Source organism: Procambarus clarkii, chromosome 23 (genome assembly GCF_040958095.1).
Source record: "Procambarus clarkii isolate CNS0578487 chromosome 23, FALCON_Pclarkii_2.0, whole genome shotgun sequence".
Lineage (NCBI taxonomy): Eukaryota > Metazoa > Arthropoda > Malacostraca > Decapoda > Cambaridae > Procambarus > Procambarus clarkii.
In genome coordinates, this window is record NC_091172.1 from 9,817,342 (window position 1) to 9,835,986 (window position 18,645).

Sequence of the window (18,645 nt, forward strand, 5' to 3'; positions counted from 1 at the left end):
AAACAAACCATAGAACAACTTAAATGCTCCACTCTATTCCAACACTGACAAGGAAAGCTATGCAGCCAAATGGAAACAATCGTGCTTAAGCTGCAAGAATCATATAAAATCCAGGAGAGGAATAGAGTAAAAGGATATCGATGAAAAAGGGAGGAATCCAAAATACTGTACTACTTCTATGCAAAATCTAGAGCAAAAACTCAGCACTGGGCCTTTGTACTCACCTAGTTGTGCTTGCGGGGGTTGAGCTCTGGCTCTTTGGTCCCGCCTCTCAACTGTCACTTAACTGATGTACAGATTCCTGAGCCTATTGGGCTCCTATCATATCTACATTTGAAACTGTGTATGGAGTCAGCCTCCACCACATCACTGTCTAATGCATTCCACCTGTTAACTACTCTGACACTGAAAAAGTTCTTTCTAACGTCCCTGTGGCTCATTTGCGTACTCAGTTTCCACCTGTGTCCCCTTGTTCGTGTACCACCCATGTTAATTTAAACAGTTTCTCCTTTTCAACCCTGTCAATTCCTCTGAGAATTTTGTAGGTAGTGATCATGTCTCCCCTTACTCTTCTGTCTTCCAGTGGCGTGAGGTGCATTTCCCGCAGCCTTTCCTCGTAGTTCATGCCTCTTAGTTCTGGGATGAGCCTAGTGGACTGTTTCTGAACTGTTTCTAGCTTTGTCTTGTGCTTGACAAGGTACGGGCTCCATGGTGGAGCCGCATACTCCAGGATTGGTCTTACATATGTAGTATACAAGGTTCTGAATGATTTCATACACAGGTTCCTGAAGGCAGTTCTGATCTTAGCCAGCCTCACATACACTGCAGATGTTTTCCTTTGATGTGGGCTTCAGGACACAGGTTTGGCATGATATCAACTAGATTCTCTCTCTTTCTCTCTCTCTCTCTCTCTCATATAGTACTTCATCACCCCTTCTGTATCCTATGTCTGGCCTCCTGTTTTCACTGCCTAGTTGTGTAAGGGCAATGGAACCTTCAAAGATGACAACAAAGAAATTAGTGAAATACTGAGGCCACAGTATGACACTATTTTCAGTGAATCCCTGACAGATGGAAGATCAATTATTCAAATGAACCCTCTGTGAATATTACACCAGTATCAAACCATACAGCTGATGTCACCCTAACCCCACTTGACAGTGAAGTAGCCATAAACAGCATGCCCATGCACTCTGCACTAGGTCATGATTTCTGAAATTCTATATTCATCAACAAGTGTACAATCCACTATCACAGGCCTTAAACATATTTTGGAGATGGAGCCTAGATACAGGTGTTATCCCCGACACACAGTATTTAAAACATGGAGATCGTCCCACTTCAAAAAGGTAGTAGTAAAGCAGATGCACAAAAATTATAGACCAATAGCCCTAACATCAAACATCATAACAATCTTTGAAAGGAAGCTAAGAAATAAGATCACAAATCAAGTGTAATAACAACATCCACATAACCCCAGACAAGAGGGGTTCAGAACATAGCGGTGCTCCTGTTCACCTAGCAGCAAGTAGGTACACCAGGAGTTAGTCAACTTCTTGTGGTTTTGCATCCTGGGGAAGGTGGTCTGTAATTCGACCTTGGGGAAGGGAAGGGGGGGGGGGGGGGAAACCTCGACATAAGTCTAATGTGCATACATACACACTGGCTGCCTGTTCCCCGACACAATAAATTATTATTATTATTATTATTATAAAGTACATTCAAAAATAATAACTGGCAAAGTTGAGAGATAGATCTTTAACTTCCTAATGAAAATAACGCAGTGTAATAGTTAAAGTAAAATCCGGATCATCCACCGTGAAAAGCTTAATTTCCAAGATACCGTGCTTGTTCCGGTACTTTTTCCTCATCCTCTTATCAGACACAGATAAGGATACAAACTATAGTAACATCCTTTGCAGATGACATTAGGATTTTCATGAGTAGGCAATATTGAGGACACAGCAAACCTACAATCTGATGTTAATTAGGTCTTTCAATGGTCCACAGATAATTATATGATGTTTAATGAAGATAAGTTCCAGTTCCAGTGCTATGGAAGAAACAAAACTCTAAAAACGGAAATCATACATAAACCGCAGTCAAATCACACAATTTAACGAAAAAGCAATGTAAAGGATCTGGGAGTAATCATGTCAGAAGACCTTTCCTATAGAATACAAAGTAGCTGTCACAACTGCAAGAAAAATGAGAGTTTGGATAATAAGGACCTTCCAAACAATGGATGTCAATCAAATGATGATACTTTTCAAGACACTAGTGCTCTCTCGGGTGGAATATTATTGCACAATAACACCCTCAATCAAAGCTGGAGAAATTGCTGATCAGAAGAGTGAGCTACTGCTAAAATCAACTCAATAAAACATCTATATTATTGGACTAATTACATTTTTTTAAATCTGTAGAGTGAAGGTGAGATACATAATAATTTACACCTGGAAAATATTAGAGGGACTGGTTCAAACTGCACACAGAAATAACATCACATAAGAATAAGAGGCATGGTAGGATGTGCAAAATTGACCCATAGAAAAACAGAGGTGTAATAGGTATATTGAGAGAAACTCTACCAACCTCAAAGGCTCAAGACTTTTCAACACACTTCCTCTACACATAAGGGGCATAACCGGGCACCCTCTCACAGCATTCAAGAGAGAACTTGATAAACACCTCAAAAGGATACGTGATCAACCAGGCTGCGAGTCATACGTCAGGCTGCGCATAGCAGCATCCAACAACCTGGTTGACCAGACCACCAACCAGGAGGCCTGGTCAGAGACTGGGCCATGCGGATATTGATCATCGGAATCACCACAAGGTAACCAGAAGGTAGGACTGCAGACGTGACTGCCCTCTTTCGCAAAACGTGTCTGCCGTTCTTCTACCATCTAACTGGATACCTCCTGATGCTAAAGTATGCAGTTGGACCTGTGACAACCTGATCATTCCTCTACTACCATCAATTGTAGCACCAGCAGACCAGAACTGTGGTTAAGTACCTATTTTTACTAGTTTAGTAGAATAAACTGCAGACAACTATGAGCATGCTATAATTTCAAACTGACATAAGGACTTCCTTATTGTCTTAGGTTTCTCTTCCACTATTGCCCTTATGCCCTCCAGTCTAGTTCTCATTCTGAAAGACTTTTGTAATAAGGGGGGGGGGATGATTGTAATATCTTCTCAAATCTCTATATGGTGGGAGAACCATCCACTGGCAGGCTGGCAACTCCAGGGAGAAGTGGAAAAAAGGACTAGACCACACACCATCGAACCATCTTCCTCACCCACATATCCCACTCCACAGACCCCCTACCTTCAGGATGCCTTATCCCCAACCCCATGGCAGCCATACCCCCCCCCCTGGCCACCCTACCCCCCCCCCCCCTGGCCACCCTACCCTAATTGTCCCACAATCCCAGGGCAACTGTGCCCTCAATGCCACCAGCATGTAATTCTAAGCATGAACCTAATGAAACCTAATGATTAGACATGAACCTTATCACTTCATTATCCAACAACCTCCAAGCCTTTTTCCTCTGCAGGCCTCCACCCCCTCCCCCCACCCAAGCCTCTAGCATCTTCCTCACCATGTAATAGACCCACAACCTCCTGCATCAACAGAATTGGCATTAAGATTAAGCAAGACTGGATAGAAGAAAAGTTAGCTTCAAACTTATGTACTCAAACATAGATGGGAATTACAAATAAAGCAAGTGAATTTGAGGAAAGTCACAAGAAAGGGTATATTACCCCCTTTGTACATTACAACCTTAATGTAATAGCACTCACTCAAATAAATTGTCAGGTGTCATAATAAATGCAATGTTTCCCCATAACTACAATGTACAGTAATATGGAAAGAATGGGAGTGGAGGAGTGGCCATGCTGATAAGAAAAAATGGAATTTTGAGGAGATGGATATCCTGGGCTGGAAAGGGTTCAGAGAATATAACAAGCACTACGGCAATGTGAGGCCCAAATATATGTGATATATAACTCTCCAATAAATGCCAAACAACTTAGACAGGGGTATGATGAAAACAACATGGCAGAAATCACAATAGAATGATACATCAAATGAACAAATCCACAAGGGCCATGATGAGGGTTCGAACCTACGTCTGAGATGCGCCTTAGTCGATTGCGCCACGACATGGTCAAAAGAATTGCAACCGGGAGTGCTACTGCCCTCATACGGATGGATCCTGCAGCCTCTTCGAGACACAAACCAGGGTTTTACACAATTTCTCCATGCACCCGGGCTCTGTCAACAAGCTGTTTTACCTCTTCGCTTTTACTTCAATACACACACAAATCACAATTGTTGACAAGAGCCCAGGTGCATTTCTTTGGGTCGAAGGTGTCACCGACCCAACAGGCAGCATTACAGAAGCAAAAATGGTGAAAGTCACTGTGAGACAAGGGGACAGAGCAACCCTCAAACTCGCACAAAGTGAGAGGGGACCCAGGGGTCGCATCCATTGGACTACTTACACCCCGCGGGGATTCCCAGGGCCCATAGACTGGCATCGTTAAGGGAAGCCCAGGCAGGATACTACTAACTGGCACCCAAAACTATCAAGAGATCCACTAAAAGCTGCACCCCCCGGGACATGTCCACTCATGTGGAGCCTCGTGGAGGTACCACCAAAGACAATGGTAACAACCTAACACAAGGGGCAGACCCCCCACCAGGCAGAAAAACAAAAATAAAAGAAAAACCCTACAAGAAGACAACATACCCAGGCAGAACAGAGCCGGCTGCCGAGAGGTGATAACTAGCAGTGCAGTACCCTGCGCCCCTATCAGTGCAAACTACCCCTTCCCAAAGGCAAACAAGAGTGCAGAAAACACCCCAGCACACTAAGGGCAATCGGTCACCGAGCAGTAAAAGACCAAGCAGAGGTGGTAGATCCCAAAGTGACCTGTGGAAGGTGGCCCAAAGCCACAAGGGCAGTACAGTACAACCTCCATTCAACGCATTATATGGAACCAACCCCAGTGTGTTGCAGGGTTGGATTTGTTGCAGGAGGTGACCTTCAGGAGGCGTTTGTGTCTTCTTTTTTTTTGTAAACAATAAAAATACATCATCATATTATATACTGTACCAATATATTACTACTCTACTAAAAAATACTGTGTTACAGTTTTTATTTACCATATTATTGGAGTTATGTTCATCTTGAATTCTCATGGAGTTGTGAATATTGTACAGTAAATATGTACTGTGCTGTATGTTGAGTACTACAATATAGTATTTCACTAAATTTACTGCAACTAAACTTACTGCAACCTTAATTTTAATACTTTAACACTAAGTACTTAAATTTAACACTTGTTCCAACTGTACACTCCACACATGATGTTCTTAGATGTTTGCATTAGGTTTGCTGGTGCTCACTGCTGCTGTTTGCTTCAGCTGCTTTTGTACTGGTACGGCTGTGCTCGTTCGTGCTGGGTACGGCTGTGCTCGTTCGTGCTGGGTACGACTGTGCTCGTTCGTGCTGGGTACGGCTGTGCTCGTTCGTGCTGGGTACGGCTGTGCTCGTTCGTGCTGGGTACGGCTGTGCTCGTGCTGGGTACGGCTGTGCTCGTGCTGGGTACGGCTGTGCTCGTGCTGGGTACGGCTGTGCTCGTGCTGGATACGGCTGTGCTCGTGCTGGGTACAGCTGTGCTGTTGATTTTCTGCTCCTAGTTCTTGCTAAATATTGACCCATTTTTGGCACTAATAAGGCACTATTAGCAAACCTCCGAGACATGTTGTATAACAATACAGCTATAGTAAAAAACCGGTAAATCCACGATTATTCTTCAACCAGCGGACAAACACGTCACTCGCAGACAAATCTAATGGCACTGGGTGCCTACTGTATGAATGCAGACTAGGTCTAAACACCCTACAGTATGCTGGTGTTTAAGCCAGATTCAGTAACATAAATTTCTCTCAAATATTAGATTTACATCAAATTATATATTTTTGGGTTTAGTTTAGCAACATTATTATGATAATAAGAGCTATAAAAAATAATTATCTTAGAACCGATTTATTAATTTTATTATTTCAAAGCCGTAGGTCATTTGAACTGTAGCGATGAAATTGAATGAAACACGCATGGTGCAGTGTGTTCACAGGTTAGACCTGTACTCACTTAGTTGTGTTTGCGGGGGTTGAGCTCTGGCTCTTTGGTCCAACCTCTCAACTGTCAATCAACTGGTGTACAGATTCCTGAGCCTATTGGGCTCTATCATATCTACATTTGAATGGCATGGCTGTCCACTGGTGCTGGAGTTGTTGTGCCAATAACATGAATAATTTCTCAAATAGCAGATGTCTATCATATTACAGTATATTTCTGGTTATACTTAGCTTAGTTTAATTAGGATAACAAAAGAGCTATTAACACTTTCGCGCTTTAGATTAGAGATAACTCGTCGCCGTTTTCTCTTACGATTCCGCATAACAGCCGAGTTTTCTCGTCCATCGAAAAAATATTTCTATAAATTCCATTTTTTAACCGAAATGGATGGGGATACTTTTGTTTTGTAGGGAATTTATTTGCGAATGTTTTGGTACCAGAATGAATATTATATCACATAAACTTCTATGAGTAAAAAAAAAAAATACACAAAGTATGTTTGGGGGTGTGGCGAGCGTGTGGCAGTGGGTTCCCTTTAGCCGTTGATATATCCAACACGTGGGAAATATTTGTATGTGTTATGTATATGTCTGTGTAGGGAATTTTACTGCGATCACTGTCATACAAATTATAAAATGTTTCAACAAGTATAAACATGACAAACATCAAACGAACGAAAACAATGCGTTCGTTTCTGCCGCGAACGCATACTGAGCGACGTGGTTCTATATTTGGCGCTTCTCTTACACATGCTTTGTACAAATGTTATACAGTTCATCTTATAGAAAATTTTATTGCGAACACATTGGTATAAAAAAGAAATACGTACATAGAAAAGTAGTGTCAGGAAACGTATAAACTTTCCAAGCATGATTTCCCCCCTGTGTTTTCGCCAGTGCGCTCGCGGCTAACTACTCTCCACTTCACACACTCTTGCGGGTGGGCAATTACCTATATTAAACATTCATATGCATATGTCCGTGTAGAGAATTTTATTGTGATTCCAATGATACCAAAATTAGCGATGTAGGACAACTGTAGGCTTCGCAACCATTAAGAGAGTGGAAACATTTTGTTGCTGTTTGGCGCTCTCGGCGAGTGATCTGCATAGTTTTTTATTTGGTGTTGATACTCCTTATGCTTGGGCGGCATTTTATAGGTATGCTCTTATAGACAATTTCATTGCGAACACAGTGATACCAAATTTAAATACGTGCGCCTTCAATTATTGTCAGGACAGTCAAAAGAGTGTACACTTTTCGGTCTTACCGCATAGGCGCGCGAAGTGCCGAAAGCATCTGGGGTATTGTTTTTTTTTGAGCGCCGAGAGCGCGAAAGTGTTAAAACACCGGTTATAAAAATGATTTATTAATCTGAAACTTTCAGACAGGGGTCACTGAATTATGATGACACTGATGCAAGTGAGTGAAACCTCACTGTAAAGTGAGGTTTACAGTACGGTACAGTATTCCCTTATCTGTCCATCCTCACTCATCTTGTTTCATCACAGAAAATGTATACAGTATAAGATTTCAATACATTAGCTAGCTATTCACGCTTCAGCCCTTAAATTAATCTACAAAGATACATGTGTTACAAATCAGTGAACGAAAATCATGGAAAGTCATTCACTTATGTGGACCACTCTGGCTAGTGTTTTGTTAATATGCTCCACTTGTTGTGTGAAGCATTCTGGCTGGTGTTTGGTTCATATGGTTCACTTGTTGTGTGGTCCACTTGTGTGATTCAATTTGTCATATAAAGGAATTATTAATTGTAACCTTCGAAAGAATGGAAAAGTTTTCCACCAGTCTGTGAACTCTGTCCCAACACTGTAAGCAAAGCCACACGTCTCCCACTTCGGCGAACCAGAGTACGCTGAACTGGGTGAGTAAATCCGGTCAGAAAAGTGTGCGACCTAGCCGGAGATACGGCAAATCAGGTTACGTCAAATTGAGGTTGTACTGTACAGTGGGGCATCGGCTTACGAATTTAATCTGTTCCCAGAAACTGGTCATAAGTCGAAAATTCGTAAGGTGATACAAATTTTCCCAAGAGAAATAATGTAAATTAAATTAATCCGTTTCACCCCCTCCCCAAAATATTAACTTAAAAATACATTTTATACAGAATAGAACTTTTTTTCTAGCTACAATACAATATGTTTATCTTACCTTTATTGAGGACTCTTGGCAAATGAAAGACACTGAGGAGAGGGATACAAGGAGAGGTGTTGGTGTTTGGAAGGGAAGTCTTTTTCCATTATAACATCAGGCAGTGATGATTTCTCTAGGGTACACACACTCCTACGTTTTGCCTGCATACCACTAGGACCTGGTTGTGGTTCACTGCTTGTTTGTCTCACTAAAAACCTTTTTATAGAGATTTGTTTTTCCATACATTTTAATTTTTGTCTGTAGTGAGGCATCACGGTGTCATTAAAAAGGTTAAGGCAACGCCCTAATGCACCATGATTTGGACGAGTCGTTTCAGCAAAAGCTTGCAGTTCTTCCCATGCTGCACACATTTACTTAATTAATGAGGAAGGGACATTCTGTACTGCCTCCTCCTTCCCTGAAGAAATTTCTTTAGTTGTCTCTAGTTTCTGCTCCTTGTGAAGTTCTTCGGTGGTCAGTTCTTTGATGTGTTCCTTCTCCAACTCTCAACACACAACACTCACAACTATGAATGCCAATTCTTTTTCTAAATTTCTCAACCCAACCCCTGCTTGCCTTAAACTCTTTCGCATCTGCATCACTCGTTCCAGGGGTGTTCTTTATAAGGTCTTCCTGTAATTTCCTTGCTTTTTCACAAATGATGGCCTCTGAAATACTATAACCTGATAACTCCTTGCGTGTATCCAAATTAATAATAACTGTTCAACATCCTCAAGTTTTTGTGTCCAATGTTCTTAATTATTGTCACGCCTTTTGCCACTTTAGCACTCATGATGTCCTTTTACTTCGCAAGTATGGTGAGATATCGTTGTTTTTGCTCTATGGTCATCCTCACTTGTGTTTTCTTAGGTTGAACTTTACCACTGACTTTCTTGGGACCCATGGCATGAAATATAATAATTAGATTATGTTCAAAAATTAAAAAAACACCAAAATAATGGAAATTTTTATAAGCGTGATCGTCACTAAGCGGGCGGCTCTGGCAAACTGAGGCAGGTCCACCAGTGCCACCAGGAAATCAACTGCTTGGTCGACCCAAACACGCATCAACAAAAGGTCGTTAGTCGTTGGTTGAGGATGACTAAGGTTGAGGACATGGTCGTAAGTCGAGTCTCCTTTTCCAACAAAATTTACGCTGTAACTCAAAAAACCAGCGTTGAATGTAATGAAATGCCATTTTCTGGGTGAGACCCGGAGGCTTCCCAGAGCTTACTAGGCTGATATGCTAATGTCAGACGTAGAATGCTCCATAACCACATGTGCAATTCTAAAACTCTTCGTGCCTCTCTGAGGGAGGCCAGGTTTTGGCTCGTGGTCCTCAGTAGGCCTAGATCTCAATTCACATTGACTGATGCCAAAGTCAAATACTATATATCCATATCAGCCTGGATAGCTCCAGGGAACTGAAGGGGTTCCCCCCAGAAAAATTATTGTAGAATTAATAATTAGTATACAAAATGTAAGAAAAACATGAAAATAAGTGAATATTTATCTTTTTATTGGGTGGAGGCACTCTCAAAAGGTAGTGCAGTGGCTATGTGCCTGATGTGTCATCACATAATGTTGACTTTGCTTACACTGAAGCAAGTGCGACATGACTCATGACTCTTGTACCTGCTTGACACCTGCTTGATGGGGTTCTGGGAGTTCTTCTGTTCCCCAAGCCCGGCCCAAGGCCAGGCTTGACTTGTAAGTTGCTTGGAGCGGCTTCCAGGTCCACATATCCACCACAGGCCAGTTGGTCCGGCACTTCTTGAAGAAAACTATCTAGTTTTCTCTTACAAGACGTCCATGGTTGTTCTGGCAATATTTCTTATACTCACTGGGAAGATGTTGAACAACAGTAGATCTCTGATGTTTATACAGTGTTCTCTGATTGTGCTAATGGCACCCCTGCTCTTCACTGGTTCTATTCTGCATTTTCTTCCATATCGTTCACTCCAGTATGTTGTTATTTTACCGAGTAGATTTGGGACCTGGCCCTCCAGTATTTTCCACATGTATATTATTTGATCTCTCTCTTGTCTCCTTTCTAGTGAGTACATTTAGAGAGCTTTGAGACAATCCCAATAATTTAGGTGCTTTATCACATCTATGTATGCCGTATATATTCTCTGAGCTCCCTCTATTTCAGCAATCTCGGGAAATGAGTACTAAGCAGTACTCAAGACAGGACAACACAAGTGATTTGAATAGTATAACCAGTGATGTAATCTGTGGATTTGAAAGTTCTCACAATCCATCCTATCATTTTTCTGGCTGATGCAATATTTGCTTGGTTATGCTCCCTAAACTTTAGGTCATCAGATATCATTATTCCCAAATCCTTTACATGCTGCTTTCCTAACTATGGGCAAATCTGATTGTGTTTTGTATCCAGTATTATGTTTAATGTCCTCATTTTTACCGTACTTGAATACCTGGAATTTATCACTGTTAAACATCATGTTATTTTCTTCTGCCCAGTCAAGAAAGAACTTTATTAATATCTGCTTGTAGTTTTTTCAATGTCTTCAGCAGAGGTTGACATTTACTCTTTGTGTTCTGTTCAACAGAAAATTGAGTATCCACCGTCCTACTTTACCAGTTATTACCGTTGACCTCATTTTGTGTGTTATCACTCCAAGGTCACATTTATCAAATGTTTTTGCGAAGTTCGTGCATACCACATCTGCATTCTGGCATGATTGTAAATCCGTTGTAAATCCATATTGGCCTGGGTTGTGAAGGTCATTGGTCTCCATGAAACTGGTGACCTGATTCATGATCACTCTCTCAAATACTTTTATTATGTGGGACGTTAATACAACTGATCTATAATTCTTTGCCAATGCCGTACCTCGCTCCCTCCCTTGTGTAGAGGGGCTATATCTGCTAACTTAAGCACATCTGTTATCTCCACCCCATGTCCAAGCTCTTCCTCCACACTATACTGAGTGCCTGTGCTACTGGCACTGCTACTCATTTCTATATAAATATTGAATTCAATAAGTCTGGATTCGAGGCTGAGTACATGGGCATGTTGTCAATTTTTCTTTCAAAATCTGCCATGCTCGTGTTGATATCAGTTATATTTACAGGGGTCTGCATATCACCCATAAAGAAGTTGTCCAGATCTTCCACTTTTATACTGTTTATTGGAGTACTAAACATGTCCTCATACTGCATGTTTTTATTATTTCACTAATTTCTTTGTCATCCTCAGTGTATGAACCTTCACTCGTACAAATAAGTCCAATACTGGCATTGGGTTTTGCTTTTGATTTAGCATATATGAAGAAATATTTTGGGTTTTGCTTTATTTCTTGAATTGCTTCTCTTCTAGTTGCCTTTCTTCAAACTGATTTTAATGCTTCAGTCTCTGCTCGATTTCTTCAATCTCCCTGATTAAATTATTTCTACTTTGAATGGAAAGTCGTGTCTGCTTAAGCATATCCGTAATTTGTTACCTTCTTTTGTAGTGTTGTCTGCGTTCTCTTTCTACGTTGGAGAGAGAACTTTCCACTTTTTGGCTTTCCTCAAAGGAACATGTTTCAGACAGACATTATATGCTTCAGAAGTCAGTTTTTCTATTCCTTGTGTAGGATTTGTATTACTAAGAACAGCGTCCCATTGAATGTTTGTAAGTTCCCTGTTTATTTTCTCACAGTCTATCCTTTTATTATTAAAGTTTAATTTACTGAATAACCTCTCTCACTTGATCATTGTTTTAGGTCTGTTCTGAGAATTGGTGGTAGTTTGTACTTCATTGTGTTCTCAAATGTTTCACCGATTGTTTATCACCTGTTTCTCTTTATTTACAAGAGTATACGAGTTGAACAGCTTGATATATCACATAATTCAAATAACAAATGATAATATTTCCATTGATAATTGGTTTACCTGGTACACACTATTACAGCCATATAGCATAATGAAAAGCATATACAGTAAAAATAATATATACCGAGTGTAAGTTCTGGGCGACAACATATGGCCTAATTGGCACCATATGGGAGAATATGGATTGAAACAGAGAGGTAAGCCATCAATGTGCTACCCACAGATGACGACAGGCTCCTAGTATATGTAGCACATGATAATGGCTCAAATAATAATTGGTTTACCTGGTATACCTCATTACAACAATACAGAATAGTGAAATCTATATGAACATTATTGGTATGCATATGTAGTTATGACAAAAGTTTATACAATGATGACGACGACCGCATTCGCCAAGTAACCTTCATGACGATTGCCATATTTACACAGTAACAATCATAAAACGACAGCAGGACGTTTTCATGGGTCAAGGTTAACTCCAATACATCCACAGAGTTATTATATCCTTAAATGCATCATACATGTAAAACCCAGACAATAATTGTTTACATAATCATATGACAATAACCGCATTACCCCGTGAATCAACACACGACGATAACTCCTATCTAAGGGTTAATCATCACTGTCTTTACAATACATCATTCAAATTGTTTAAATGTCACTCTTTTAATGGCTAGAAAGTAATTTTGATTTGGATTGTTTGAGACCTGTTTAGTCCCATCAGTATTGAAATGATGTGCGTGTAAATTGTTACCGATTAAGTTTCTGGTTCTGATAATGACATTGTTACGTATTGTGCTGCTGCTGTCACACTTATCTAATTACTGTACTGTAGTTTTTATGTAAACTCTCAAAATTATAAATGTACTGCCATTTATGAATAAAGTTTTATATTTTATTTACATGCACACCCTTAAACCTTAGACCGCGCATATTGCCCCGCATACTGGGGGCCTGGTAGCGAAAAATATTCAAATTATGTAAGAATAACTTAAAAATGTTAAACAAATCTCCTACTTATTGACTTCAGTGTCATGAAACTTTCATCAAAATATATTCAGAAATTGATTTTAGGCGATTATTTTTTAAAATAAGAACGTTTTGTTGATAAGGAGAACAGCTCCTAATAACTGGAACTGAAGGATTATTCAGTAATAAAGAGATGCAAACACCTGTCTGATGCTCAAAGAAGAACAATTGTACAGTAGTAGTAAGAAGTGTCCACAAAGTGGATATGCAGTTGTTGCCTTTATATCATTGCTGAGTAATACATAATAACACAAATAATAATGAATAAGTTAATATGATCTATTTTGATATATATTATATAAATACTTTGTTCAATGTTAATATATGTTACCTTCTTCAATGTCCAAAAAATATTTTTTTTAGGGAAATTTTTTTTTTAAGATTTTAGTTTTTTCTCCGTTGTTTATCTGATTTTGTTGTAATCTTTACATCCTGGAGAATGCATGTTTCCCCTACCTATGTGATGATACAATGAAATTGGTCAACACATAAATGAGTCACAACTAGCAAAACTTGGGACTTTTAATTTTGGGGGTCGATTTTTTATCCAATTTCAAACTATTTTCTTTGTCTCTTTAACCCTTAACATGCTCGGGGTTTAATATCCTGTCATCCCCACAGGCGCATGTCATTTTGAAAAAAAAAATTATTTTTTCTTTCTAACCTGTTAATTTGTGTTCACTGATCACAGGAAAAATAATTAAAAAATCGTAAATGGCATATATTGCCCGCTATAGGGCGGGGAAGTGTGGCAAATTATAGGCGCTGACTCAGCGTGCGTCCCAGGCGGTCTGTTGCTCGCAAGCTGTCAGGCCGGAGTTGCCACAAAGAGATAATTACCGAATTATTTCAATGTCTCTGATTGATTTTTCATACTTTTTTTGCTGTAATATTATTCAATAGTGTGTAGTTTGATATATTTATATAATAAAATGAGTGAATCATTGCTGTACTCAAAAATATGGTGTGCATATTGTTGATTCAATTATGTTCATCAATCAGTGAACAAATACTTTGTCGGTTATTACATTATAAGCACAGGTTATATATAGGTATCTGCATGTTTTGTTCACTATAACGAACCACTAAGTAGCTATTATGAATCAAAAAGTAATGAGGAGTGACCGCTGTTTACCAGCCAGCCACTCCCGCCCTCCCTCCAGTCACCTGACTCACCCACATTCTCCTCCCACAATAATGTTTTTGCTATAATTCACTATATAAAGACGATATATATAAGTATCTACATGTTTTGTTCACCATAACTGTACATCTAAGCTTGTATGGTGAGTAAAGGCACAAAGATGTGGCTACTGACACAGTCAGCTGATCGGCGGCCGCCCTCAAGGCCAGACGCATTAATATTTCTCCTCCAACAATACTGTGTGGTGTTATTACGCTATATACACACATTATATATAAATATCTACCTGTTTTATTCACCATACTTGTACAAATAAACTGGTATGGTGCCCAAAGACCATGGTGGTAACCAGTAAACAACACCATCGTCTGCACGACGCCACCGCCCTCACCAAAATGGCGGCTCCAAACCTTCTCTTGCTGTTTATACCCTCTATACACACGTTATATATAAGTATCTACATTTGTGTTCACCATAGCGAACCACTAAGCTGGTATGCTGAATGCAGTCAATAAAAGGTGGCCACACACAGTCAAAAGACATTGCCACCACCCTCCCTCCCACAGCATTACTCCTCCTTCCATGGCGCACAGCGCTAAATATCACCACAATCCTGCTATTATCAGAACCTTGGTCAGTTTTATCACAGTCAGGGGTCTTCTGTAATAATATCATCGCTACATAATAGCATGAACAAGTATATTATGGCATTTTTAGGCGATGCTGTGGTCACAAGCTGAACAGCAGTGCTGTGAGCTCATGCTGCGTGCGTCAGGCTTGGTTGCTCACTCAATACTGAGGCCAATAACACCCGGGAGTTTGGCCCACGATTTTTTTTTAAAATGGTGTCTGTTTACAAGAGCCCTGATGAAGGTGTGGTGAACCCCGTGTATCCGCGGGCTGTTTAAATCTTGCGTAGTACTCCAACACATCATATGACGTGATGCGCAGTTGACTGGAACAACGTCCAGCACGTCATATGACGTGATGCGCACTTTAAGGGTTAAGTTGCTTTGATGATTATGGACCATATTAGGAGTTTTCACTTATATAAAGTATACTCTAAATATATCCCCTAAATCATATAATTATTATAATTATTCCTATATTTTGTGTTTTTTGGGGGTTATTTTTTCTTGACTTCATTTCAACACATATTGACCTACAACTTTCACATATTCGAGTACGAATGCCAAATAATGTTTATTAAAACATACAATTAAATTAACGAATTAAAACTACCTTTATTCATTGTTGATAACTTCAACTTCAATTATCTCTGAAACTAGAGTTTCAACTTTGAGTGGCTTCTAAAATTTCAGTTTTTGACCGATTCTCACTGTTTTGACATACTTATTGTGTGCTCAGCTGTCTGCTCTACAATCCCTTCAGAATGGATTTTTCATAAACTTTTTACATTTGGAGTTTGTTTTTTTTTGTCTAAATTTGCTGTATATTTCAAATGCCTTATTGACAATTTTTTTTTACAGTAAACTGTACTGAAAATCTATATTCTAATTCGATAAAAATGAAGATCATATGCTATTCTGAAAGAATAATAACATTAAATGAACAATTGGCGATATTTTTTATTCTGAATTGAAAAACTGAAGTTTTCAATATTCAATTTTAAAATTAATTTTGATTCTCTTGTTTTTCAAGTTATGATGTGATCATTTAGACAAAGTTGGAGTATTTGCCTAGTTGATTATGCAAAAAATATTGGAAGGTGTTTGTGCAAGTTTTAAAAACTTATGTTCAATTATTTTGTCAAATCATATATGTATGTATTGTGCAGTCTAAGGGTTAAATAAGGCATGTATTTCTTTTCTTAATGGCTTTCTGTATTTCTCCTTTCTGAAATAAGTGTTTTAGTTTTAGCTCTGATTTCTCTGCTCAAGTTTTCTTTTTGTTGGGACACGAGACATATTTTATGCAGATATTGTATGGGCTGCAGACAAAGTGTTGATAGTAATATGTCAAATTACTAGGAAAGGAGCAGTGACAAACTACAGAAAATCTAAAAAATTTATGTTATGTGTAATGGACAAAGGGTAGTGTAATAAAATAGGTTTTGTGGATCAGATATTCTCATTGAGACAGTTAATAGTTAAGGCACATGAAAAGGTTGTAAGCATTACTTGAAATTGACCCCCTTAACGTGAACCTGTCAAAATACATGCCAGTCCACCCATGTGCAATAAATGTAAAAAATATCCACAATTATTTTTCCTTATGAAATGATATATAGATCCAAAATGTACAAGAAACCTGAAATAAAGTTAACATCTACGACTAGGTACAAAATGCTGCTGCTTAGTAAGGGCCAGTATATAAATCATTTGCAAATTCCTGAATATTTTTAAGTTATTAAATTCAAAGATGCTACGACAGCTTTCCTGTGACTATTGTTTTTGCTGCCATAGTCAAAGAGAATTTTCGTTCACAACACAATTAGTAAAAATGTAAAAAACTACATTAAATTGTAGGACGCCTAAAAACTTCTGAGTCAGCTAAGGGCTAGAGTCGGGATGCCAACACTTTCTAACACTGTTGACCATCAAGAAATAGTGTTAAAAAATTAATTATTAGCAAAACTAAAATTCTTTAACTCCTTTGATACCATTTTCACTTGTTACTGGCCATTTACTAGAGGATCTGGAGAAGTTATCCAAACCTGGGATTATTTCTACGTAAAGAATCTTAAATACTAATTTGCTGAATGTAAATTACTTTTAACTTACAGCTGCTGCCATAGATGCATTACAGAAGTGGCATTCACAGCTTGAGGGTGGACGAATGTCTGCCGTGGATGAAAGAGGAATTCTTGCACTTGTTGAAGAGGGCAGCAAATCGCCAAGTTTGCCTCTATTTCCAGCACAGTCATCACATGGACATTGAGTTGCACTGTCTTCTGTCCACAAAGTTAAAAAGATGGTTTGTAAATATAAATATTCAGTTGACAAAGCAAAGGTAAGAAAAAATACCAAGAATTATGGATATACAGTATAGCTATTGTGAAAATCAGATATAGAATAATGTTTTAATTTGAGAATTGTGATAAAAATCAAACTGGTAATGACATTAAATAATTTATATTTAACCCCTGAACTGAGCATAATGCCTTAGTCAGAGAGATGCGCCACCCGACATATTGCGGGGGCGTGATGGAGCGCCACGCGACACATGCTCAACATTAGGATATCGTAAGATTTAAAATGCCCTCGCAGTGGATTAGGTAACAGATGGGAGGCCTGACACCTCCAGTAAGCATTGGCCATCTTGAAAAAATTCCCAGCTTGTCTCAGGGCTGAGGGTAAGCTCAGTTTTGAGTGAGCAATCATGGCTGATGTACTCATTTCCACACCCCAGTCTCTGGTGTTGAAAAATCGCTGTTTGAAGCTGAAATTCAAATTTATTGTTTCAAGACAATCATGGTAGTGATGTTGAGTAATCAAGCCCGATAAAGACCTTACACAAGTATCAGACACGAGTGATACAGATATGGATAAGGAGGATACAGGGAGCATGTCCAGCACGGGGCTAGTACCAGGCCTGCTCCGGCCTCCCAGGTCATTGCCCTTGCAGTGTAATCTTGCTTGAAAGAACTATATGGGGCGAGGCCAATTCGTTTCATTGCAGAATTTGTTCTACCCATCAGCCCCAGTCTATCCCTCCCCTCCATGTATAGAAAAACAGGCCCTACCACTAACAAAAAAATCACAAAATCCATTTGTTATGTAATTATAATTTTGAACATGGCACATGATAGAACAATCATTGGTGAACAATTCCATAAATCATAACTACTGTATGTGATTATTACTGGTGGCCACAAATATGACGTAATAGCCAAGATTTGCACAAGCCAACTGTATCAATCAATATAACTATTCACAACAAATTCATTTATTATGAATTCTTCAATTTTACTATGGCATTAGAGAGCAATCACTTACAAACAATTTGGTATAAAAAATTCAATTAAAGTCTAGTAAATATTTGTTAATCATAGTTTAGTTTATTATATAACAAAGAGCACATGAAACATGCCTGGCTATTTAGATCCCAGAGAACAGATAGTTTGCCAAGATCAGCATAGGTTCCTCATTTTGTGACGCTATACACAGGTAAGTTGTACGTAATGGTTTGCCCACGTTTCGGAACAAAGCCTGAGCAAAAAGACCCAGCATCCCCCCACCGCCCAGTCAAAGAGGCGATCCATCAAAGGGCCTATGCACACCCCGAGAACAGTCTTTTGAACAGAGCGAACGGACGAAGAAGATAAGGCTGGGAAAAAATACCT

General features: G+C 39.2%; 1 protein-coding gene across 6 annotated transcripts in view; it reads right to left on the reverse strand.

Annotated features, from left to right (window-relative positions):
* The window catches only part of LOC123764057 (uncharacterized), a 123,852-nt gene that overhangs the window by 69,402 nt on the left and 35,805 nt on the right, over nucleotides 1-18,645 (reverse strand). For 4 of the 6 annotated variants that reach the window (XM_069329870.1, XM_045751551.2, XM_045751550.2 and 1 more), the window contains exon 6: nucleotides 17,084-17,253. In XM_069329870.1, the coding sequence (XP_069185971.1) occupies nucleotides 17,084-17,253 (170 nt within the window). The remainder of the gene's footprint in view (nucleotides 1-17,083; nucleotides 17,254-18,645) is intronic. The other 2 variants (XM_069329869.1, XM_045751549.2) reach the window with 1 other exon arrangement.